This window comes from Phyllostomus hastatus, unplaced genomic scaffold (genome assembly GCF_019186645.2).
Source record: "Phyllostomus hastatus isolate PE091 unplaced genomic scaffold, TTU_PhHast_1.1 phas_contig_98, whole genome shotgun sequence".
Classification (NCBI taxonomy): domain Eukaryota; kingdom Metazoa; phylum Chordata; class Mammalia; order Chiroptera; family Phyllostomidae; genus Phyllostomus; species Phyllostomus hastatus.
In genome coordinates, this window is record NW_025333999.1 from 407,879 (window position 1) to 432,752 (window position 24,874).

The 24,874-nt window shown below is 52.0% G+C and overlaps 3 protein-coding genes and 2 non-coding genes across 9 annotated transcripts; 3 read left to right on the forward strand and 2 right to left on the reverse strand.

Annotated features, from left to right (window-relative positions):
- Positions 1-244: 244 nt before the first annotated feature.
- ANGPTL6 (angiopoietin like 6) lies at positions 245-8,005 on the reverse strand. Of its 4 annotated transcripts, XM_045853016.1 has the most exons (7): positions 6,520-6,591; positions 5,450-5,562; positions 2,837-3,419; positions 1,995-2,169; positions 1,268-1,455; positions 918-1,188; positions 245-443 (listed from the first exon to the last, which is right to left on the reverse strand). In XM_045853016.1, exons 3-7 carry the CDS (start codon positions 3,410-3,412, stop codon positions 253-255), a joined length of 1,401 nt encoding a protein of 466 aa, XP_045708972.1. In that variant the 5' UTR covers positions 3,413-3,419; positions 5,450-5,562; positions 6,520-6,591; the 3' UTR covers positions 245-252. The 4 variants fall into 4 exon arrangements, with proteins under 4 accessions (XP_045708972.1, XP_045708974.1, XP_045708971.1 ...); XM_045853018.1 differs by lacking the exons at positions 5,450-5,562; positions 6,520-6,591 and adding an exon at positions 7,904-8,005; XM_045853015.1 differs by lacking the exon at positions 6,520-6,591 and having other exon boundaries at positions 5,450-5,640.
- LOC123828237 (suppressor of SWI4 1 homolog) lies at positions 7,895-14,758 on the forward strand. Of its 2 annotated transcripts, XM_045853020.1 has the most exons (13): positions 7,895-7,990; positions 8,079-8,249; positions 8,975-9,076; positions 9,269-9,319; positions 9,414-9,584; positions 10,126-10,202; positions 10,392-10,499; positions 10,600-10,723; positions 10,806-10,884; positions 11,003-11,132; positions 11,203-11,366; positions 11,449-11,532; positions 13,440-14,758. In XM_045853020.1, exons 1-13 carry the CDS (start codon positions 7,973-7,975, stop codon positions 14,540-14,542), a joined length of 2,382 nt encoding a protein of 793 aa, XP_045708976.1. In that variant the 5' UTR covers positions 7,895-7,972; the 3' UTR covers positions 14,543-14,758. The 2 variants fall into 2 exon arrangements, with proteins under 2 accessions (XP_045708976.1, XP_045708975.1); XM_045853019.1 differs by lacking the exons at positions 7,895-7,990; positions 8,079-8,249; positions 8,975-9,076; ... (7 more) ...; positions 11,203-11,366; positions 11,449-11,532 and adding an exon at positions 12,108-12,173 and having other exon boundaries at positions 13,440-14,669.
- LOC123828642 lies at positions 9,119-9,205 on the forward strand. The gene has a single exon (XR_006787487.1). It is a non-coding gene; the product is annotated as a small nucleolar RNA SNORD105 (small nucleolar RNA).
- LOC123828644 lies at positions 10,239-10,318 on the forward strand. Its single transcript, XR_006787489.1, has one exon. It is a non-coding gene; the product is annotated as a small nucleolar RNA U105B (small nucleolar RNA).
- Positions 14,759-14,805: 47 nt separating the features above from the next.
- Positions 14,806-19,165, reverse strand: EIF3G (eukaryotic translation initiation factor 3 subunit G). Its single transcript, XM_045853021.1, has 11 exons — positions 19,029-19,165; positions 18,845-18,891; positions 18,236-18,319; positions 18,038-18,126; positions 17,839-17,898; positions 16,966-17,070; positions 16,685-16,874; positions 15,683-15,790; positions 15,418-15,554; positions 15,233-15,339; positions 14,806-14,924 (listed from the first exon to the last, which is right to left on the reverse strand). The coding sequence occupies exons 1-11, from the start codon at positions 19,046-19,048 to the stop codon at positions 14,909-14,911; spliced, it is 963 nt and encodes a 320-aa protein (XP_045708977.1). The 5' UTR covers positions 19,049-19,165; the 3' UTR covers positions 14,806-14,908.
- Positions 19,166-24,874: the final 5,709 nt, after the last annotated feature.

Consider the following 24,874-nt stretch of genomic DNA (forward strand, 5'->3'; position numbering starts at 1 on the left):
GACACAGTGTGTGGATACTTTGTGTTGTTATAAAATATGAGCTCAAACCAAGATCTAAGTGCCCTTGGGGAGCCACCTGGGTCGGAGATGTTTGCAGGGGGATTCTTGGGTCCTGTTTTCAGGGTCCTGGGGGACAGATCCACAGTGGGAAGGTCTGTGGGACATGGCTCACACTGAACCACGAAGGAGGTGTGGCCAGGACAACTTGGGCTCCTGGTAACAAACATCCCCTGGAACCTGGGGGACAGATGATCACAGCCTCAGAGGCCGGATCAGCATGGCAGCCTTCTTGAGAGAGTAAGCCCCTCCACGAAACTCAGTCCAATAGACCCCATCCTGGTAGCGGTTGCGGTAGTGGCCACCACGGTGCCACACACCATTGAGGTTGGAGTGGGCACAGGCATGGTACCACCAGCCTCCCCGATGGTACAGGGCACAGTTACCTAAGGGGAGAGAAAGTCCGTGTTCTCTTACCAGAATAAAATTATCTACCAGTATCTCACTAGTGCAAGGCTTTTAGCCAGGCATCCCTTAGCCCTTCACTTTCTTCTTCAAAGTAATGGCCTTAATTCCTTCCCTATCCCCTTACCAAAGTACAAGTCACATTTTTCCCACCCTTTCTGCAACCTAGGATCTCTACCTCATTCCTTTACCAGGGGGAAAAATCTCCACTTCCTTTATAGAATAAGAGTCTTAGCTCTCAAGAGTCCCCCGTGCATCCCACCAGAACAAAAGTCCTGACACTATTGCCTCATCAGAATGAATCTGAGCTCCCCAGCCCTTCACCAGAATAAAAGTCCTATGCCCTGTTCTCTTGCAAACCCTGATCCTTACCACAGAGAAATTTTATCACCTTCCATTCTTACCAGAAATCCCGCCTTCCCACCCCACCCCCCACAGGAATAAGAGCTCCTTACCAGAATAGGAGTCTCGGTCCCTATCCACGGTGCTGAAAGGCTTATCACTATGCCAGGAAAGAGAGTCTCCAGCATCTCCATGATACTGGCCAAGCCGTAGGCGGTAGTGGTCCCTCTCAGGCTCCAGAGAGAAACCATCATAGTGGGCACGGGCACCACGCCCCCCCCAGTCCTCCAGGAGCACCAGTAGCTCATGGTCCCCATGGCTGGTCAGCTGATACACCGGTTCAAGGCCTAGCCAGTATTCCCCATCAGGCTGCCCAAAGCCCACCTGGCAGGGCAGGAAAGTCAGAAAGTTAGAAGCAGGTCCCCTCCTCTGCCCAGCCCTGCCCCTACTTAGCTGTGCCCACCTTGTAGTGCTGCCAGGTAGTGAAGAAGTTGACTGAGCCATCTTGCCGCCTCTGAATCACAGTCCAGCCTCCACCCTCCAGCTGTTGCTCACACCAGGCTGACACCATATAACGGCCCAGTCGCAGCTCATACACTCCACTCTGCCTATGGCCTGCCTGGTGCGCCTCTGCACAATCTTGCCATGGGCCTGTGGGCACAGACATATGGGGTAAGTACAGCCTGGACCAACTAACCCCTTATTAGAGTAAGAGTCCTAGTTTTCACTGGTTCCCCTCACCAGAATAACAGTCCTGCCTCTCCCATTCTCATCAAAATTCAATACTCCAATACCAATTTCTTTGGAAGTCACTCTTCTCTCACTACAGCACATGTGGATCCTGGAGTTTTTAAATCCTGGTTATGTGGTCTCACCAGGATAAAAGTCCTGAACATGGTATTCTGAACCAGTTAAAATTCTCACCAAAGTAGCAATCTTAAATTCCCTGATCCCCCATCAAAATGAAAGTACCTACTCCTATTTTTGTACCTAGTAAAAATTTTGGCCTTTATCAGAGTAAAAGCCATAGTCCCTTGTTCCATCGCCAGATTAAAAGTATTACTTTCTCCAGTCTCCTCACTGTCGGAGGAATATACCATTAAAATCCTGATTCTAATTTCCCTCTGCTCATGCTATACTGGAAGTCACCTGGCTCTTCACACCCCCCAACAGCCCTGCCGTCATCTTACCCATTTGCTTGGTAGGGAGAGCAGGGTGCCCTGCAGGCATGGGAGAGGCCAAGGGACCCTGCTGCCTCAGGGTCTGGTCTCTCTGGGACTCTGGGGCTGGGTCTAAGCTGCTGGTGTCATTGGTGCTACCCACCAGACTGACTGGAACCACAGGCACCAGGGGCGGTGGCAGGACCTGGGTGACCAAGAGAATCAGATGTGATTGCATTAACCATCACCCCAGGCTACTCTGGGCTGCTCAATCTCTCAGCACCCAGATGGGCAGATCAGGCAGGGGCATGGATTGATTGATCCTCCCCAAAAGCTTAACTCTAGCTGTCAAGAGCAGACAGACAGAGCTGAGCTTAAATTCCTACTCTGATGTGCACAACTTAACCAATCTGTGCCTCCAACTCCTTTAAAGTAAAAATAATGATATGAGTGGCTCCAACAATGAGTAATAACTTATTGAGTACTAACAATTCTGTAAGGTAGGGACTGTCCCAGAGTAACGCGTTCCAGAATTCGAAATATGCAGGAGTTAGGAGTTAGAAATGCAGGAGTTAGAAACAGTAATGCAGAGTCTATATCGTATATCACATAACACTTCCATAACATGGCTCTTTGGTCTTTATCCACATAATATTACAAGATTCTAAGAATATTTATATGAAGGGGGTAAGTAAAGATTTTAAGTAGCCACTGTTGAGTTTTGACCCAAATGAATTATAGGAGAGGCAAGAATATGGGTTTCAGAACTTTTCGGGTTTTGGAATACAGATAAGAGATCGTGGGGTTGCAGGAGGCCCATCTTACACACAGTGCACACAGGCTGCGATTCTGGGGGATACAACGGAGGTTACCTGCTGTTGCCCGCCCGCGCCACCCGGACACAGGCGCTCCAGACGGGCAATAAGGCTACTCTGACGGCTAACTAGCTGTGCCAGCTCTCGGAACTTGACATCCAGCTGATGAAAGCGAATGGCTGCACGCTGTGCCTCCGCGGAAGCATTGAGCACGCGCTCCCCGAGCTGTTCCAGCGCAGCCGCGGGCTCCGCCCTTGGGCCTGGCCCCGCCCCCGGGCCCGCCTCGTGTTGCAGCTGCGTCTGCAGCTGGCCTAGGCGCGTGCTTAGGCTGCGGCTCTCCTTGCGCAGCGCGCGCACCTCGCCAGCCACTGCGCCGTCAGCCGCCGCCAAACGCTGGAGTTCCTGCAGCAGCTCCTCGTGCCGGCCTACACGCACGCGCAGCGCGGCAACCTCGCTGGCGTTCAGGGCGTCCGGGGCTGGGCGCGGCGCAGTCGGTCCGCTCCAACACACTGCGCCTGTGAACTTCTGCTGGGGTAGCACGAAGGTGTAGGTGCAGCGCGAGGGGGCCGCCCGCGCCCATGAAACGCCCAGCAGGAGCAGCAGCTGCAGCGTGTGTAGGTCTGGTACCCACATGGCGGACCTGCAGGCAGAGGACAAACGGGAGGGAGAGGAGGGCCGGGGAACCCAGACTAGACCAACTCTCAGGCTGAACTAAACCCAACTGCGCCCAATGCGCGTGTTTACACCTCTATGACTCCAGGTCCACACACACCCACCTCTATATCTCCCCCCACCCCCAAGCCTGGAGGCAACCCAGTGGGATCCTGCCCAGGCCTCTCCACTGAGTTCCAGGCACCCTGCGGGACAGAACTCAACAAGCCTTCACTGAGTGCCTACCGTGTGCCGGCCTCATTTCTAGGCGTTGGTAATACTGTCAGAAACAAAATCCCTGCCCTGGTGGGCAAGGAACAAAATAAAGTATGAGATTAATAAAATGTTTTAGATGGTGCTAGGAGAGACACGGGGGATCTATGCAGCAGCAATTTGAGAGGAGAGGAAGACCTGGAGGACGTGACGTTTGACTAAAGACCTGAAAGGGGTTGAAGGAGGAAGCCATGGGGATGTCTGGCTGGGAGAAGAGGAGCCCTTGCGGGGGAACAACATGTACAGCATGAGGCTAAATCATGCTGATGTATTTTTTTAAAAAAAACACCTTAGGAGGCTGGAGCAGAAGCAGGAGAAGCGTGGGTGGGAGGGGATGAGGTAGGGTGAGGGGCAAGTCTCACTCAGTCTAGTAATGGACGGGCCATCTCCCATGTCCTCAGATCAAAACATACCCCCCCAATACCCACGTGCTCCAGGTCTGCTGTGTCCCCCAGGTGTCACCCAACTTACACAGGTGACCTCCAAGTGTCCTCACTCAAGGATGTGTACTCATGGCCACCTACACCTGACCCTGTAGGATCCACACACAGGCTCCCATTGCATTCATACTTGGGGGTAACCGCCTCTCCAAGGAGGACACACATGCCTCACATATACACTTGCTGACACTCAAAACTCTTAGCACATGTCCACATACCACCCCCATCTGCACCAAGTCACACTACATCCCAACCCACACGCCCTGGTGGCCACACGGGCACGTGTCCCATGGTCTTGATCATCATACACATCTCTTTCACACATTCAACAAACACTCCTTGGGTGCCTATTGTGTGCCAGGAGCTGTTCCAGGCGATGAGGACTCAGCCATGACCAACACAGACAAAATCCTGCCTTCATAAAGTTGACATCCTGGCTGGGACAATGGATGGCAGATAGGTCAGGGTGATGAGTGTGTAGGAGAAACCTCAAGCAGGGAAAGGGATGGGAATCCTGGGCTGGGAGAGGCATTTTAAATAGAGGGTTCAGGCCTCTATTTAAAGAGAAGATGAAGCCCTGGCTGGTGTAGCTCAGTGGACTGAGCACGGGCCTGTGAATCGAGGTGTCACTGGTTCGATTCCCAGCCAGGGCACATGCCTGGGTTGCAGGCCAGGTCCCCAACTGAGGGCATGTGAGGGGCAACCACACATTGGTGTTTCTCTACTTCTTTCTCCTTCCCTTCCCCTCTCTTTGAAAAATAAATAAATTACTTAAAAAAATAAAGAGAATTGACACTTGAGTGAGGACCTGAAGGAAAAGAGAGAAAGGGAAGGACACTCCGGCAGAGGGAATAGCAAGTGCAAAAGCCCTGAGGTGGGAGCTTGCTAACGTGCCCAAGGAATAGCAGAGAGGCCTGTGAGGCTGGAACAGTGAGTGAAAGGAGGTGAGGGTAAGAAGGTGAGGCAACAAAGTGTTCAGGACCCTGAGAGTCTCAAGGAGGACTTGGGTTTTACCCTGGCTCATGTGGGAAACAGGAGGGGTTCTGAGGTGGAAAAAGACACATTCATGACTGAGCTCACACATCACACTGGAGCTCCCAAGGGCAGAGGAGGGTCCTCTCCTTGCCCCAAAGACACCAGACCCCCAACAAAAGCAATGGACTACATCCCCTGGAGCTAGAGTATGTAACATCCACTGCCTACCAGGATCTCAGTCCGAGGTAAGGAAGTGGCCTGGGAAGCCCCCCAGCCAAGCAGAAGCCCAGGTATGTCAATGGACAGAATCAGCCTCCACCTGCCCTCTCACCTCTCACCACCAAGATGCTGAATCCAGTGAGGAGGCCTGTAGCAGGTACAGAAGTCAGAGGAAAAGCCAAGGGTCTAGTCCAGCAGGGGCCTCTGAGCTGAGGAAGGGAAGAGCTGGTGGAAGAGCAGGAGGGAGGAGACTTGGTAACCCCACACTCCGCTGAATCCCTGGAGCCTGAGACTAGAGCTGTGATGCTGAGCCCAGGAGCTCCAACTGTAAATATTTAGCCTTTCCCGTATGAGAACTGAGCCCAAATTGCCAGACACCCCTGCCCAGGCCACCAGAGCCTGATAACACAGGTCAGTGCCCTGGACATTCCCCCCATAGTGGAGCATAGAGCGTGGGAGGCTGCAAGCCCCAGGAAGCCAGGGAGGTCCAGCGTCAGACACAGACATATGCACATGCACAGAAAAGGACAATCACCAACATCACCAGTGGCACCTGCTGTGTGCCAGCCATGACTCTAAGCTCTTTACACCTTTTATCTCATGTAATCCTCGCAACCCTAGCTGGCTTCTGTGTGTAGCCTTGCTTTGCAGCAAGGAAAACTCAGCCTCAGAGAGGGTGAGTAACTTGCTCACAGTGCCACAGCCCAAAAGAGTCTGCAGTGGGATTTGGCCCAGGTAGCTTGTCTAAAACTTGCACGTGTATATTCTGTGACAGTCACACACACCCATGTGCACACAACAATGAAGCATGAAGACACACAGATACCCAACAACATATGCAAATTGCTGCACAAAGCAGCAAAGATACACAGATGGGATCTGTGTGTGTGTTTGCCTGGCATGTTCATACACAGATTCCTTTGACCAAAGACACAGCTGGAAACACAACTCAGATTTAGGCAGCAGTTGTGTGTTCAAAATATGGTCACACACAGACATATACATCATGACTTAAAGGAAAACACAGCAAGACCATGATACCCGCCCCCCCCACCATAGTGTGCATGTTGCCATTTGTCTCCCACACACACCATCACATCCTCACTCTGTGCAAGTCATGCAGGGACAGAAACAGGCGGAAGTAACCATACAGCCATTTCTCAGGGGTACAGAGAGACTCACACAGGTCCCCAAAGCACAGGTCTGGGCTCTCCAATGTGTACGAAGGCCTTGCCCACCAACCAGCAGACCAGCAGCCTTCTTCCCCTGTTCCTACCGTCCTGAACTTGTAATCCAAGTGGACTCCTGTGCTGTAAGAGGAAATGGTCCTCCCAGATCTGAGAGAGGCTGCCAGGCTGGGCCCCTTGCCCCCCCCCCGCCCACAGCCCCCTCCAGCTTCCCTTATTGGCAGCAGAGAGAGAAAAAACCTAAGTCACAGAGAGGCTGACAGAAAGGAGAGTAAGTCTGAGAGAGAGAGAAGGGGAGAGACATGGGAGAAATGGGGAGAAACAGGGAGTCAGAAGAGAGAGGATGTGAGAGAAGGGGATGGGGGAGAGAGAGAGAAAAGAGAAAGATGGAAACTTAGAGGTTGTGAAAGAGACAATTGACAGCAGAAACAAAGTTGGGGGAGAGGAAGATGGACAGGGAGGAGAAGACAGAGTGAAGGAAGAACTGGGGAGGGGGAGACAGATGAAGAGGGGAGGCAGAAGGAGGAGGGGAAACAAGTGGGACAGGGAAAGAGATTTTGGGGGTTGTCCCTTCCCCCAACACAAGGTTCTGGGGAAGAAGCCAGAGGCCTGAGGCCAAGACTGGGGCTTTGAGCAAAAACCAGGAGGGGATGAATTTTTCAGCATGGCCCACATCACCCTGAGTTTCCAGAAGGTGATGTGGAGTTTCCAGAAGGTGATGTGGAGTTTCCATGCTTAGCCTGACCACAGTCAGGAACCCCTGGGGAGGACAGCTTGGCCCTCAGAAGATGGGAGCCCAAATGAGTAAACCGGGGGGCCCATAAGTAACCGGTCACGGTGCAACCCCTGTCTCTGGTTGCTCCCCAAGTGTCTGGCACCAGTGTGCCACGCACTGTGCATACATCTTCTCTCTTTATTCACGGGTCAGGCCAGGGGTTAAAGGACTATCGTACTTACTTTAGGGGTGTGAAAATTGACTCTCAAAATCGCACCACTAGCAGAAATGGTTGAGGCGGGATTCGAACCCTACTTCCTTTCTCAGAGCTGTCACAAGCTCCCTGAGGGGCGCGGATCTAGCCCGTTTCCATAGAAACAGGCACCCGGCGTCTCCATAGCAATAGAGGCAATGGTTTCTTAAAGTTTTTATTTATTGGCTTCAGAGAGAGGCATTGATTTGTGGCTTTACCCATTTACGCGGTCATTGGTTGTGCCCAGACCGGGGATCGAACCCTCAGTCTTGGCGTTTTAGGGCAACGACCCAACTGACTGCGCGACTAGTGCCTGATTTTTTCCATCCCCTCCCCCACTCCGTCGCTGTCTGGTGCGGTTGCCCAACGGGTGACGTCACCGCGCAGCGACGCCTCTTGCAAGCTCCTCACCGGTGTCGGAAGTGAGCGAAGAGGTGCCGGAAGCATCAGGCCGAAGGGGCTGGTGGACTAGACGGCAGCATGCGGCAGTCGGGGCGGGTGAGGTGCGGCGGCCGGGGAGGTGGGCGGTGCGGGCTGGTGGCCGATGGGGGCCGCAGAGCTCACCATTCGACTCTCACCCCCGTAGTCCCGGTACCAGAAGCGCGCGCGCGCCCAGGCTCAACAGCGCAACCTCGAGGCCTATGCCGCGCAGCCGCATTCGTTCGTGTTCGCCCGCGGCCGTGCGGGTCGCGGAGTGCGGCAGCTCAGCCTGGACCTACGGCGGGTCATGGAGCCGCTCACCGCCACCCGCCTGCAGGTCCGCACCCCACCAGCCCACCTCCACCTGTCTGCCTGGGTCGCGTCTTTGAGGCTGCCGGGGTGGCTCCAACCGCGCGGGGCCTCCTTCTATTTGGTTGGAGAAAGGAACCTTTATGGGGACTACCGTGCTGCCTCTTGGAGCTTTGCGGGGCAGCAGCGAGGGCGTGCGGGTGAACGCACTCGGGTTAGGGCTTGGCTGGGTGCCTGAGACTGGTGATTAAGAGGGGACTCAAATCGGCAAACCTGGGTTGGAAACTTGACTTCCCTCAAAGGTCTAGAGCAGGGTTGTCAAACTCACTTTCACCGGGGGCCACATCAGCCTCGCGGTTGCCTTCAAAGGGATGAATGTAATTTCAACTCCTTAACAGTTAAGGAGTAGTTACATTTATACAGTCCTAAAATTATTTTTGCCCTTTGAAGGCAACTGCGAGGCTGATGTGGCCCCTGGTGAAAATGAGTTTGATACCCCTGGTAGAGCAAGTTAGGTAACTTTGCTGGGCTTCAGCTGGCTCATCTGCAAAATGGGGCGAAGCATACAGTAGACAAGGAACAAAAGCGGTAGTAGAACTAAAGTCTGATTAGCTGTTAAGATCAAGAGCATTCTGCTACCCTCTCACCCCCTTCTCTGAAAGGGTAGGTGCAAGAAAGGGCATAACAGTTTAAATTTAGAACCTTTGCTCAAAAAGGGGGTCTTTAATTGTTTCTCTTTCTTTATAATACCAGATACGAAAGAAAAATTCTCTGAAGGATTGTGTGGCAGTGGCTGGGCCTCTTGGGGTCACCCATTTCCTGATACTGAGCAAAACGGAGACCAATATCTATTTTGTGAGTGGATGCCTGCACCCATCTTCCCTACACCCTCCTTCTCCCCCAACTCTCTTGATGAACCCATGTGCCTCTGAGTCGCCATGATTCTGGCTTCAAAGTAAACGCTCTGAAGAGATGGGGCAAAGGTTCTCACTCCCCCTGCTCCCTATATGGACGCCTCAACCCTCATTTTGATCTTTACTTCTGTAGAAGCTGATGCGCCTTCCAGGAGGCCCCACTTTGACCTTCCGGATCAATAAGGTAAGGTGGGAGATAGTATGAGGACCATGTAGGGTAGGAGCTGGCGCCAGTCATGTGTGATTGGTGGTCACCCACTCCTCACCCTGCCCTGCAGTACACACTGGTTCGTGACGTGGTCTCCTCTCTGCGCCGCCACCGCATGCACGAGCAGCAGTTCACCCACCCTCCCCTCCTGGTGCTCAACAGCTTCGGCCCCCATGGCATGCACGTGAAACTTATGGCCACTATGTTCCAGAACCTGTTTCCCTCCATCAACGTACACCAGGTGGGCAGGGCCTGGCGTGGTGTTAGATGTGGGTGCATTCAGCAGGTAGCAGGTACCACACAGGCCCTGGGGTTGATGACTCAGTCCTTACTTCCCAGCACTGGAACGAAGAGCTCCAGCTCCCAAGGTCAAATCTCATATGTGTGTCCTCCCCGTGAGCTGCCTTCCCTTCTGGCAGGTGGGTCATGCCTGTGGTGCTTCATTGAGTGTTGGTTAAGCAGTGCGGTTTGTATTGTCATGGCCCCAACCTAGGAGGGACACTGAGGCTGACAGGTGAAGTTGACAATCTGAGGTTAGATATAAGGCAACAGCTCCTAATTTCTGGCACCAGTAGGTCCCACATTTGGTTTGTTAGATGTGACCACCAGGGAGTCCAGAGTGGGCAGCCTTGGTGGGTGCTGGATCCAGGATTTCTAGCCAGCAGTCCATGGACATCACTTTCAGCCCCATTGGTCCCTGCAGGGCTTGGCTTGGGCTCCAGCATATAGTGAGGCCTGAAGGCAGCTGACATGGTGTTGTGCCCGCATCCTATCCTTTCCAGGTGAATCTGAATACCATCAAGCGCTGCCTTCTCATCAGCTACAACCCTGACTCCCAGGATCTGGATTTCCGCCACTAGTGAGTAGGGAGGATGAGCCAGGGTCAGGGGCTGCTCTGTGTGTGGCTGATGACAGTGCTGCTGCTGAGACTCAGTGATTGCCCAGTCTCAAAGTAAACGCCCTGACACACCATGAAAAGGGGAGGAGGTAGGGCTGGCCTCCGACCCTGTGACCCCTAACCCCTCCTCACTCGCTCCAACTCCTACAGTAGCATCAAAGTTGTGCCTGTGGGTGCAAGTCGTGGGATGAAGAAGCTTCTCCAAGAGAAGTTCCCCAACATGAGCCGCCTGCAGGACATCAGCGAGCTGCTGGCCACGTGAGGAAGGGGCAGGGTCGGGGGCTACCACAGTCCAAGGGGTCCCAGAACTTTCCCAGGAGCCTGGGATCCCCTGCTGAGCTATATGTTCCCGGCACAGGGGCGCGGGACTGTCAGAGAGTGAGGCAGAGCCCGACGGCGAACACAACATCACAGAGCTGCCCCAGGCTGTTGCAGGGCGAGGCAACATGCGGGCCCAGCAGAGCGCTGTGAGGCTTACCGAGGTGAGGCCCAGTGGCTGAGGTGACTTCCTCTGGCATCGCTCAGCCCTAAGGAAGGACTGACTTTTCCTTCATGTTCCTCCAGATTGGGCCTCGGATGACGCTGCAGCTTATCAAGATCCAGGAAGGCGTCGGGGAGGGGAATGTGCTCTTCCATAGTTTTGGTGAGGACAGGGCTGGCAGGCATGGGGTTGCAGTCTGAGGCCCTTCCAAGGTGGGTTGTTAGGTGCACTGGGCATGCCTGGATCTTGGTGAAAATCTTGATGAACCATCTCTCCTAAGTGCACAAGACAGAGGAGGAACTACAGGCCATACTGGCAGCCAAGGAGGAGAAGCTGCGGCTCAAGGCCCAGAGGCAGGACCAGCAGGCCCAGAATGTCCAGCGTAAGCAGGAACGGCGAGAGGCCCACAGGTGTGTGGTCAGTGGGTGAGTTGTGTCCCTGGTGCAGGCTGCTGCACCTATCAACATCCCTCTCCTCCAGGAAAAAGAGCCTGGCAGGCATGAAGCGGGCCCGGGCAGAGGCCGATGGGGATAGCGATGCTGAGGACCCTGGGGCCCCCCCAGAGGCAGAGGTGGCTGGCCAGCAGGAAGAGGAGGATGAAGCTGAGTATTTCCGCCAGGCAGTGGGCGAAGAGCCTGATGAAGGTGTGTGGCAGGGATTGGTGCAGCCAGGTATTATGAACCTGTTTCTGTGCCTTGGTGAATCTGATGCAGTCTCTTCTCACAGACATGTTCCCAAAGGCCCAGCGGCGACGGCCCACCGGGCCTCCAAGCAAGAAGCAGCGGGTAAAGCAGAGGAGGCCAGACCGTGGCAGTGACCAGAGACCTTTAAAGACCAAGGGCAGGCCCTGGGGGGCCTGGGCCAAGCTGGGGCCTGAAGGGGCTGCTCAGGACTGTGGCCGAAGCCGAGCAAAGCCACCTAAGAGAGTGGCCTGAAGCCGAGTCTGAGCAGCTGATGGAATGCCCCAGATTGGGGCCCCCTGAGATGCTGCCCTGGGCTCCTGCCTGGATGTCCAGTATAGCCCTCAGTTTCCTTTCATAAAGGAGTTGGTTCCCCAATCTCCACTCTAATAAACACTGATTTTCCATGAGTCAGAGGCTGCATTTGCAATAGGGGCCTGGGGGCAGAGAGCCCAGCCAGGCTAGTGGACCCTGGGAGTTGGGCCTGGACATGTAGAATCCAAGAGCAGAACTCAGATTTGATCCAAGTCTTCGGTGCCTTGGGGTCCTAGGCCCCCTCCCCAACCTCCCTCAGACTGAGGGCTCCCTCCAGCAGAAAGGCCAGATTTGGAGGGTGCCATGAGGAAGGAAATAGGCAGAAGGGTGGTTGGCGCCTGCTTGAACCTGATTTGTTCTTTGTGGGCTGTAGGTGGAGCTGCTGGGGGAGGGACCATGACACGCTGTGGGTAGCATACTCAGGCAGAGCGAGGGACATGGCGGTCAACACCTCAGGTGAGGAGTGTGCACAGCAGGGTTCTTGGGCTGGGCACACATCCAGGGTCCTGGACCTTGTGTAACCCAGCCTAGGACTTGGGGGTGGGAGGGAGCGGTGGCGGGAGGATAGTTTAAGAATCATCTCTGAAAGGTAGCTTCCTCCCCAGCCCTGGCGCCGAGAGCTGGGACAGGAAGGCAGAAATGAAAGCACAGAAACGGTCTATGGTAAGGGAGGGTCAGGGCACATAGCACAATGTGGCTGGCGTGCTGGATCCACTGGAGAAGAAGCATTCATTTCTCAGAAAGCTGAGGTTGAGCAGGGTGTGGGAATTACCTGCAGGGCTGGGTCTCCCCACACTGGACTGTCCCTTGTGCTGTTGTGGACACTAGGGAACCTCAAGGCGGCACTCCCTTCCTTCAAAAGGGATCTTTTCCTGGAGACTTTACTTAAACAGCAATCACGAGGAGATAGAGGCTGTTTTGAGAAAAAAGGGAAGTGGGCTAAGAGGTGCAGTGGCAATGTTAGGATGGTCAGAGAGAGAGGTGAGGGAGACAGCCTGTGATTCAGGCAAAAACGGCAGCCAGTGCAAAGTCCCGGAAGCAGGATGTGCCTAGGAACAGCCAGGAAGTGGACTGTAGGAGTCACTGGAAGCAGGAGAGAATGAAAGCAAGTGGGAGCTGAGACAAGCCCTGGCTTTCCCTTTTGATAGGAAGCCCTAGAGCAGGCTGAGCCAAGTGATTCGACCTTAGGTGCTCACAGGCACCCTCTGGAGGCCATGGGGAGAATAGACGTGGTGAGGAAGGTAGCTAGGAGGGCAGCGCCCACGCAACCGCTGATGGGAGATGATGCGGCCTGGGCACCACTGGTGCTAAAGGGGTGACAGATTCTGAAGGTGGGGTCTTGCTGATGGATTGGAGTTGGGAGAGTGCAGGGGGATCTGAGACTGTCTTGGGTTCCTGCTCCACCCCAGGCCTGATAGCTGTCATCAATGCCAGGTCACAGGGGTCCTGCAAGGGAAGCAATCCTTCCTGGTTCTTGAGGGTGCAGGACCCCAAGAGAGACCAGTGTACTCTGGGCTTCTGGCATTTATGGACCTGATTCCTTCCAAAAAGGAGCTGAAGCTGGTGCCCTTCCTGGGAGAGGACAGGACTCAGCAAAAATCCACAAAGGGGTCATGCAGGCCTGGCGCACAAGTGCTCAGGATTGATGCCACAGTGCTGTGCGGCTCTGAAAGGAGCCACACTGAGGGACAGGCCTCACTTGGCAATGCCCTTGGTCCACAGGTGCCACACGCTGCCCAACCAACATCTCAGCAGCTGCTGACCAAATCCTCAGTAGCTTCCAAGAAGTCTTTCTGTGGCCTATGCTGGTGACCGAGTTCCTAGTGGCCATGGCTGGCAACAGCCTGGCCCTCTACCGCTTCAGCACACAGGAGCAGCGCCCATGGTCCCCAGCTGTGGTCTTCTCCGCCCAGCTGGCTGTCAGCGACCTGTTGTACGCCCTGACACTACCCCCACTGGCTGCCTACTTCTACCCACCCAAACACTGGCGCTATGGGGAGGCTGCCTGCCGCCTGGAGCGTTTCCTCTTCACCTGCAACCTACTGGGCAGCATCACCTTCATCACTTTCATCAGCCTCAATCGTTACCTGGGTGTTGTCCACCCCTTCTTCACCCGCTCTCACCTGCAGCCCAAGCACGCCTGGATCATAAGTGCCACTGGCTGGGTGCTGGTGGCCCTGCTGGCTGCTCCCACACTCAGCTTTTCCCACTTGACGACACCATGGCAGGAAGGAAACTGCACTGTGGCGAAGCCCGAGGCCTGCATCAAGTGCCTGGGGACTACAGGTGACAGCCAGCTTGAGGCCTACACAGCCTACAGCCTGGTGCTGGGGGTGCTGGGCTGTGGTCTGCCGCTGCTACTCACCCTAGCAGCCTACAGCGCCCTTGGACGAGCCGTGCTGCGCAGCCATGGCATGACAGCAGCAGAAAAGAAGCATGTGGCAGTCCTGGTGGCCAGTGGTGTGGCACTCTACGCTAGCTCCTACGTGCCCTACTATGTCACACGGGTCGTCAACATTTTTGCTCGGCAGCACTGGAGAGCCCGCTGCCCAGACTTTGTGGACGTGGCTCAGGCAGTGGAGGCATTAGACCTGGGGTCCTATGTGGGCCACCAGGTGACACGGGGTCTTGTGCCTCTGGCCATCTGCATCCACCCGCTGCTCTACATGGCTGTAGTACCCAGTGTGGCCTGCCACCACCAGTGCTGCCTTGGCTGCAGAGAGGGCCAGGCCCCAGAGAATGCTGAGAGCTGCAGCCAAGCCCTGCCCCTCACTATCCCAGCCACTAAAACCTCAGGGCCCCACTACCCTGAGCTGAGCCCATGACCTGGCCTATCTTGAGCCTCTTTCTGACCACAAGGCACTGGGAGCCAGCAGCAGAACAAAGATGATAACACGGCAGTCCCCAAACCACCTCCCCAAAGAAAGGCCTGTCACGGGAGCAGCGAGCACACAGGCCAGAGCCACAAGAACTTCCGCCCACAGCATGAACCCTAAGCAGGGCCAAAGAGCAAACCCCAGCAGGGGGAGGGCTGACCCCAACTGCCACAAAGTGGGTGACATTCACATATAAAAAGGATGCACAAAGGTTGACTGAAGCCTTTTTATTGCCCTTGGCGTGCCCTGCTTTGTGAGGCTGCCTTCTATTGTGGTACCGCCGGGGGCTGGACAGCAGCAGCAGGGACCGCTGGCTTAGTTGGTGGATGGCCTAGAGAAGGAGACAGCAGTGATGAAGAGGGCAGGTGCTGGGGCTTCAGACCCCAAAGAGAATCCCAAGACACCCCCACCCACACAAAACTGGGGTCTCTGTGGGCGTGGGGCATGGGGCAGGATATGCAGAGCCAGACCAGCAGCTACTAGCCTGGCCCTGGATGGCAGTGGCCCCTCCTTGAGGTAAAAGGACAATAAACGACCTGCATCTTAGAAAAGGCCTGGTGATTATTCAACTGAGATGGGGCCACTGTCAGTCGCAAGTGTCAGCCATGGCACAGTGATGGGGCAGGGGAGGGGTCTTACTTGGCCCATTCAACGTTGAGGATAAGGTGGTCGTAGCCAAAGCCGGACACCCCAGCAATGGCACGGGCAGCGTCCTCACGGCGATGGAAGCTGATGAAGGCAAAGCCCTGGGGAAGGGGAGGAAGGGGGCATTCAGAGCAGAGCCAGACAAACTGCCCCTCCCTGATCATGGCTGCCACGCCCACCTTGGACTGGCCGGTGGTCTTATCCTTCGCCAAGTAGATGCGGGAGATGGAGCCAAAGGGCCTAAAGAGCTCTTGCAAGTCTGTCTCACGAGTGTCCTCTGACAGGTTGGTGACACGGATGGTGGCGTTGTCATCAGCTAGGCACCAGGCAAGGAGAAGCAGCTGTGAGGGGCCAGGCCAGCTTGGGCCCTACCCACAGGATCACCACTGGGTGCTAGGAGGTGCCTGCCCACAGGTCAGCATCAGGGTGGCCCCACTGCCTCACCTCTGCGGTTGGGCTGCATGGACTCCCCACGGCGGCTGGCCCCGTCCCTCAGGCTCGGTGGCACGTACTTCCCTGTCTTGTTCTGGGCCGCCTGCACAGGCTCCAGCTCTGGAGACCAAAAGCAGTCGGGTCAGGGCTCACCCTAGCACAGCAGAGGGACAGCGCAACCTAAGATGCTGGTGTTTCCAGGCCTGGCCCAGCCCAGACACTATCTGTCAAAGCCACAGGCACCCAGCTGGTCCCTCAGAGACCTGGTGGCCATGATGACATAAGGGCCACATCCAGGAAGCCAGCAGTACACAGAGCAGAAGCCACAGGTGTTGACACAGTCGGAGGTGCTCACAGGGCTGAGAGCTAGAGGAACTCTACCCAGCCAACACAGAGAAACACAGGCATGTGAGGCAGGTACAGTCCCCTGGTCCCACACACATGGCACTTAAGAAGAAGACTGCACACAAGGGTGAAATTCAGAGTGTGTGAAGTCATTTAGAGTTATGTGAACTCACACCCACCAGCAGCAAATCACACTGAAGGACACAGACTGTAGACAGTCACTTGTGTGAGTCTATTCAGAGGTGTGTGTATGCATGCACAGACACACATACAGGGCAGCAACCGTGCCCATGCAGACAAAGCACACTCGTGTCAGGACCATCACAAAATCAGCAGCAGAATCACCGAGGGCGAGTCTCACATACAGGGGTCCACTGTCTCCCAACCACGCACGGTGTAGTTCACACACAGGCATGCACATGAGTGGTTCTCACAGACCCCAATAAGAGACAGGTGCCATCACCAGCAGTCACAGCACCCACATGACCAGCCTCTCTCACACACACAAACAAAAACTGTGGCCACAGCCTTTGCAGTACTGATGTTGCAGTGTGCAAGACAGTAACTGTGATGGGGACAGCCTGTTCACACAAAGGTGACAACCTAGGACTGTCAGTGGCACATAGCACCCCTCTATGACCTGCCAGCCACAACCCCAGGCCCCAGCACCTCCAGGCAGTTTCTCCTTCTCGCCAGTGGACAGGCCCAGCTGTTCTGCCAGCTCCTTCTGCATGGGCCCTAGCGTGTCCTTGTAGGGGCAGCGTGTGGTCCAGTGGTCACCCTTGCAGATACGGCAGGACACGATCTTCTGGCCCTTGAGCTTGTTCATTGGGTCCTCCTCTTCCTGGCAGTTCAGATCCTGGCAGGGCAGGCGGAAGCAGCTCAGAGGGGGGCTGCCACACACCCCCACCACCCTGGCCACTACCACCCTGCCCTACTGCCACACTTACCTCCTTGCTGGTGATGAAAGTCATGGACACATCATCACTGACTGTGGTGGTGGCCACATTGGGCCCTGGTGGATCAAACTCTGAGTTCCCAAACTTCTTCCAGTTCTGGGTTCCAGGGAGAGTGGGCAACAGGTCAGGGCAGGGGCAGGTAAGGCCTCCCCTCTGCAGCCCAGACCTACACCAGCCCCTTCCTTAAATCCCACTCTCTACCCTCTCCAAATTCGCCCCCCCCCAACAACAACTCCCGTTTCCTGAGTGCACCCCAAACGCCAAGCCCTAGCGGCTCTAGCAGGCTGGGCAGCTCTCAGCCCCGTGTTCTATATGAGAGAACAGGGGTTAAGGGAGAAGCAGCTGCATGGCCAACAAGACCAGCTTCTACCAGGGAGTGATGCTCAGAAGTATTCAGGGGTCACCCAGACCCCAAAGGGCCTCAGGCTAGTTAAACAACCCGAGCCTCAGCTTCCTGCCCTTGAAAGTGGGGACCACAAATGCTCCCCACCATCCTGTGCTGTTATGGGGATCAACTGAGAAAACTCCTACAAAGCATATGGCATGAAGTCTGGTAAAAAGTACGCAGATAGCTGTGCCCAGTCTACTTATTGCTATCGCTCCTTGTGCTGTGACCACCTCAGGGGAGCGCTCGGCTCTGTTCCTCCTGGCAGACAAGCCAAGAAGAATAAGAAACCACCTCATCCACCCCAGCACCCCAGACTTTTTGGGAAGTAAACATCCTCAGTTGCCCTCCAACAAAATAGGTAAACCAGTTAAACCCTGCTTCTGAAAATAAAGGCACTGGGAAAAAGAACTCTAAATTCTTCTGAATCACCCCTCTGGACTCCCCCCACCCCCAAGAAAAGGGGAGCAGGGTCTCACCTTCCTCCTTGCAACAGCCTTCGAGGCCTTCCGGGTCTCAATTCTGAAGGTACGGACAATCTGTGCATGGGACAGAGGAGGACAGGTTTGGGTTTCCTGTGCCTCAGGCTACTGGGCCCAGAGGATCTTCCTCACCAACCCACCCAACACATACCACCCCTCCTGGTCCAACTGCCCCCACCTCCTTGCCCAGCCTCACCTTGAACTTCTTGCCATCCTCATCTACCTTATACTCTGTCACTGTCTTGATGTTTCCATTGATGACCTCCTTGGGAGGCGGAAGTGGAGCTGGGAGAGCGGAAGAGATGAGAGGAACTGAGCCACATGTAATGGAGACAGAAGGGAATATGGCTAGGAAAAGAAGTGGCCCAGGGATGGAGTGGAGGTTGTCACTCACCTCCTGGCAGTAGCTCAGGCTCTGGGCTGGTGTCGCCAGTGGCCAAAGGGATCCCCTTGAGGAGCTCGCTGGTGACACATTTGTCTGTCAGAGGGAGTGTGGGGAGAGGGGTGAGGTGGAGAAGCAGGAGTTCCTAAGCTGAAATGAAGGGACCTTTAGGGTGATGCTATGCCAGGAGCTGAGAGAGGCAGGCCCAAGGCCAGAGGACTGACCAGGAAGTGCCCTGGGACAGCCGTGAGAGGACACCTGAAGTGGCTGTAATAACCCCGAGCAATGGCAAGAATAGGGGTGGCCTGGCACGAAGGCAGGCGTCAGGCCGCCAGGGCATCCAGGCGCTGGCACGAAGGCAGGAGGCAGACTGTTACAACGTCCTCCCCGGAGAAAGGGAGCGGCTGTGAGAACTGGGGCGGAGGCAGGGGATAAAGGGGCTGACCAGTGAACATCTGGAATTGGCGATAGCCTGGCCCACATGAGGATGGAGGGGGCAGAGGCTAGCCGGAGGGAAAATGAGGGGTCGGACGGCTTTTCCAAGGTCGCGGGGCTGGCGCGGGCGACAGTGTCCGGGCTGGGAGCTGGCAGCGGTGACCCGGGGAGACGGGGCGTACTCACCGTCCTCTCCCTCTTCCTCCACCTGGTCGGCCCAGCTGGGCTTCGAACTGAGACAAGTTTGTGAAGGAAAAGCGTTGAGTCAGGGAGACCCTCCTTCCGCCACGTCGGCGCACCCAGACCCATAATACCCCCTAGGACGTCCCCAAATCGCCTCCAGAGACCCTCTCCCAAGCCCTCAACTTACTCAAAGTCTCCAGTGGGCATTGCAAAACCTTCTCCACGCAGCCGGAGCCTAGCCAGAGACCGGAAGTAAGGGGAGATCGAGACTTCCGGTTCCGAGGCCTACACCAGCCCCATCCGGCGCACGCAGCGCCACCTGCAGCCGGAAATGGGCGCTGTGTGAGTGGCTGGGCCCCTGGTACCCAAGAGACGCACTTCAGTCAGGGTCTACCCCAGTACGTTAAAAAAATTATTTCTCACCCGAGGCAAGAAAAAAAGTAAAGAAATGTATCACCACCAAATCAGCATAACAAAAAAATGTTAAAGGGACTTCTTTAGGAAGAAGAAAAAAAGATTCAAAATAATAATTAAATGGCAACAGCTCTGGCTGGGGTGGCCTGCGAACCAGGCTTGCGGTCCGGTTTCCTCTCTCCCTTCCCCTCTCCCTAAAAAAATAAAAATTAACTATAAATAAATGTTATATATACATACACACATATCTATACATACACATACATACACATACATACACATACATACATACATATATATATATATACCGTTCAAAAAATAAAATGTCAGTAGCCGTGGCTGCTGGGACTCCGTGGATTGAGTGCTGGCCTGTGAACCACAGAGTCGCAGGTCCAATTCCCAGTCAGGGCACATGCTTGAATTGCAGGCCAGGTCCCCACAAGGGGGCGCATGAGAGGCAGCCACACATTGATGTTTCCATCCCTTCTCCTCTCTAAAAATAAATAAATAAAATCTTTTTTTTAAATGGTAATAAACACCCTGTCTGTTGTTGCTCAGTGGGTTGGATGTTGACCTGCAAACCAAAAGGTCGCATGGAGTTCGATTTTCAGTCAGGGCACAGGCCTGGGTTGCAGGGCAGAACCCTGGTTGGGGGTGTGCAAGAAGCAACCGATAGAGGTTTCTCTCTCACATCTATGATTCTCTGTTTCTCCCTCCACTTCCCCCTTCCCATTTCTCTAAAATCAGTAAATAATATCCTTGGGTGAAGATTTTTTTAAAAAGACACAGGATGGCTGAGTGGATAAGAAAACAAGACCATTACACATGCTGTCTATAAGAGACTCACTTCAGACTGCAAGACACACACAGGCTGAAAATAAAGGGATGCAAAAAGATACTTCATGCAAGTGAAAACAAAACAAAAGCTGAGGTAGCAATACATATATCACACAAAATAGACTTTAAAACAAAAGCTATAACAAGAGACAAAGAGAGACCCAGAAATCCCACTCCTGGGTATTTATCTGAAGAAACTCAAAACACTAATTCAAAAAGATACATGCACCCTTATATTCACTGCAGCATTATTTACAATAGCCAAGATATGGAAGCAAACTAAATGTCTGTCAAAAGACAAATGACAAATGGATAGAGAAGAGATGGTACATATTATATAATGGAATATTACTCAGGCATAAAAGAGTGAAATCTTGCCATTTGCAACAACATGGATGAACCTAGAGCATATTATGCTCAGCGAAACAAGTCAGATTTCACTTATCTGTGGAACCTAAAAAAACAAAACAAATGAACATACAAAACAAAAGCAAAACTCATAGATACAGAGAACAGACTGATGGTTGCCAGATGGCAAGGGAGGTTGTGGGAATATGTTAAAAGAGGCAAGGGATCAAGATGTACAAATTGCCAGTTACAAAAACAGTCACAGAGATGTCAAGTACATCATAGGGAATATAATCAATAATATTGCAATAACTGTGTATGGTGAAAGATGGGTACTAGACTTGTTGGGGAGATCACCTTCATAAGTTATATAAATGTCTAATCACTACGTTGTACACCTGAAACTAATATAATATTGTATGGCAACTGTAACTTAAAAAATAAAAAAATATTTTAAAAAGTTTTAAAGTGTTGCTGGTTTGATTCCCAGTCAGGGCAAATGCCTGGGTTGCAGGCCATGTCCCCGGTAGGGGGCACGCAAGAGGCAACCACACATTGATGTTTCACTCTCCCTCTTTCTCCCTCTCTTCCTTTCTCTCTAAAAATAAATAAATAAAATATTTTTTAAAAATGCTCATTGTCAGCCCTGGCTGGCGTAGCTCAGTGGATTAAGTGCGGGCCTGCGAAACAGAGGGTTGCCGGTTCAACTCCCAGTCTAGGGCACATACCTAGGATGTAGGCCAGGTCCTCAGTGGGGGGACACGTGAGAAGCAACCACAAAATGCTGTTTCTCTCCCTCTCTTTCTCCTCTCTCTAAAAATAAATAAAATATTTTAAAAAACCCAAAGTTGATTATCAGGCTGACTGGTGTTGTCAGCCTGAGCCAGCCTGACTCAGTTGTCTGGGTGTTGTCCCACAAAGTGAAACATCACCAGTTCAATTCCTGGTCAGGGCACATGACTGGGTTGTGGATTTGCTCCCCAGTCGGGGTGCATACAAGAGGCAACAATTGATGTTTCTTTCCCTCTCTTGCTCCCTCCATTCCCCATCTCTAATAAATAAATAAATAAATAAATAAAATCTAAAAATTGTCAATTATACCTTAATAAGAATAATAAAATAATTAATAATAACAATAAAGCCCACTCATTGAGCACTTGCTGTATGCCAGGCACTGTGAGCAGGAAATTGTCACTTCCATTTTGCAGCTGAGATAAATCAAGGCTAGTTACTTCCTCGTCTGGAAAGACCTTTCATGATTCAGATGATCAAGATGGCAAGTGGCACTCTCAACCCTCTCACTTCTTTCCTTCATGATATTCTCGACTCTCTTGATACAGTCTTTTCCACTTAACTGTGTATTGTCCAGCTCTCCCTTCAGAGCATGCATTCTCAATGTGAGTGGTATGGGCCCCAAAGAAGCCAAAATTAATTCTTGGGGGGCAAAAAACTCTCAAATATTACAGTGGCTTGTGACCTTCCAAAGCCATCCCTCCCAAATAAAATACTATTACTAAGTATTCAATTTCCAAGATTAGGGAGAAATTGAATGTAATTAGATTGAAATTGATTTATTTAAATTTTTAAGTAATCCATTTTTTCCTTTAGAGGAGCAGTAATGAAAAAAAGTTTGAGAAACACTGCTCTAGAATGTCAGCTGCAAATCGCAGACATTTGCCTGTTTTGTTCACCTGTGGGTCCCAGAACCAGAGAGCACCTGCATGTAGTAAGTGTTCAATTAATGACCATTTGGGACAGGGTAGGAACCAGATTATAAAGGACTTTTTAAACCAGACTAACGAGTATAGGTTCACTCTTATCCTGTGGGCTGTAGGTGTGGGTGAGGTCACTGACATGTTTTGAGTGGTAACTCAGTGTGACCAGAGTTTCTTCTGAGAAAGATTATTCTGGAAGCCTGAAGAAGGTGAAGTGGAAAGGGATAAATTAGCAAGAGACCTGGAAGGAAACTGGGAAAGTGAATGAAAGAAAGGGTGTTCTAGAAATATGGATGAAAGTATAAAGTTTGTACAAAGGACCAATAAACATTTGTGCACTTATTCAAATTTACTCCAAGAAATGAAAAATCCAACAACATAACGCTTAGGCAAAACTTTAAAAACGTGGTATTGCCCAGTGGTAACAAAGACATAGGGAAACAGACACACACATTGTTAGTGTGTGCAATTATGCAAACTTTTCAGATTGAAATTTGACATCTACTAAAACTCACACTGCACCGGTGTATTTTCCTTTGACCCAACTAGTAATTCAACCTGTGATAAAAACATGTAAATGTTTGCAAAGATGTGAGAATAAAATATCCATGCAGTATCATTCATGATAGCAAAACCTGGAAATGCCAATGTGTCTACTCATAGGGGTTGCTTCAATAGGTTAAAGTAAACTCTGCCATATCTATGAGATGCTAAGCAGTCTTTAAGGGAGTAGATCCATTTGTGCTCACATTCAAAAGAAAAAAAAATCTCCAGCCATGGCTGGTGTGGCTCAGTGGATTGAGTGTCAGCCTGAAATCAGGGGGTCACCGGTTCAATTCCTAGTCAGACCACATGCCTGGGTTGTGGGCTGGGTCCCCAGTTGGGGCGTGTGAGAGACAACCACACATTGATGTTTCTCTCCCTCTTTTACTTTCTCCCTTCCCCTGTCTCTAAATATGAATAAATAAAATATTTTAAAAAGTGTAAAATAACAAAAAATCTCAGATATAAGAAGAGAAAGCAAAATGTAAAATGGCATATTTTATAGGAATCAATTTGTGTAAATCTTTAATAGCACACTGATATGTAGGTATATGCAAATTATTTTCAGAAAAGAATATCAAACTGTTCCTGACTCATGCTTTGAGAGGGAAGCATCAGCCCTGGATGGTGTAGCTCAGTGGATTGAGTGTATGCCTGTGAACCAAAGGGTTGCTGGTTTGATCCCCAGTCAGGGCACATGCCTGCATTGTGGGCCAGGTCCCCAGTAGGGGGTGTGTGAGAGGCAGCCACACACTGATGTTTCTCTCCCTCTGTTTCTCCTCCCCTTCCCCTCTCTGTAAAAATAAATAAATAAAATCTTAAAAATTAATAATAAATAAATAAATAAGAGAAGAAAGCATCAAGGGAGAAAAGCTTAGTTTTTGGACTTTTCTGCTACATTTAAATTTTTATGATGTGTAATATTATTTTGATTTCAATATAAATATATACAGAAATATAAAATTATTTACTTTATATACTTCAGATATTAATGTGTAGTATGTATTTACCTAATACATGTGAGATGTAGCATATAAATATGTTCTACTAGGTTTTGCAAGTCTACTAACTTACATTCCCTCTCCTAGAACTGCCCTAAGGAAATACACAGAAGTGCATTAAGTTGTAAGAAAGGGTCCAGCACAGTTTGGTTTAAACACTTGGAAAATCGAAAACTATACAACCATGCTGAGTAAGGAAGCAGCTAAAATGTCCCCTCATCCGTGCAAGCACCACTCCTGGAGAGAAACCGCATCTCCCAGGAGACATTAGCCACTAAACATGGATGCTTCTGGGTGTTTCAATTTGGCTTCATCTTGACTTCCTTTTTGGTGTTTTTCTGTATGGAATACTTTTTCTACAACATCAAGTATATAATATTTTTATAAAAAGTCAGGTATTCCCCAAGGCTAAGTAAAAGAGGGCCTGGGGGAGCATAAGGCAGTGGGGAGAAACCCAAGCAAGGATGAGCGGGAAAAAGGCCCTGAGCCCCTTCTCAGGTTCTTCTTGGCAGCACCCGCATTCTTCCCACATCCAGCGTCTGCACAGGACAGCAGCCAGGACAGAGCGAAACCAGCCCCACGGTGCATGTGAGGAGATACGCAGTCCCCTGGAAACTCCACAGCAGCTTCAGGGCTGTGACTCACAACATGGATTCCACTTCTCGGTATTCTTCGAAATAAATGGAAATGCATGTCCATGAAAAGCCGTGTTAGAACACACACAAATGTTCATAGCAGCTTTCCTCACAATGGCCAAAACCCAGGAACAACTTGAATTAGCTTGCCAGCACTGCCATAACACACCACTACAGACTGGGTGACTGAAACAACAGAAATTTATTTTCTTGCAGTTTTGGAGGCTGGAAGTCCAAGATCAAGGTGTCAGCAGAGTTGGTTCCTTTGGAGACCTCTTTCCTTGGCTTGTTGATGGCTGTTTTCTCCATGTCCTCACATGGTCCTTACAAGGACACCAGTTGTACTGGATTAATGACTTCATTTTAGTTCAGTCCCTTCTATAAAGACCCCGTGTCCAAATACACTCACATTCTGAGATCCTGGGGATTAGCGCCTCAACATATGAGTTTGTAGGGGGGGACACAACCAGCCGATAACACAACTCAAAATCCATCAACAGATGAAGGGACGAATGATGAACCGTGGTCCGTCTGTACAGT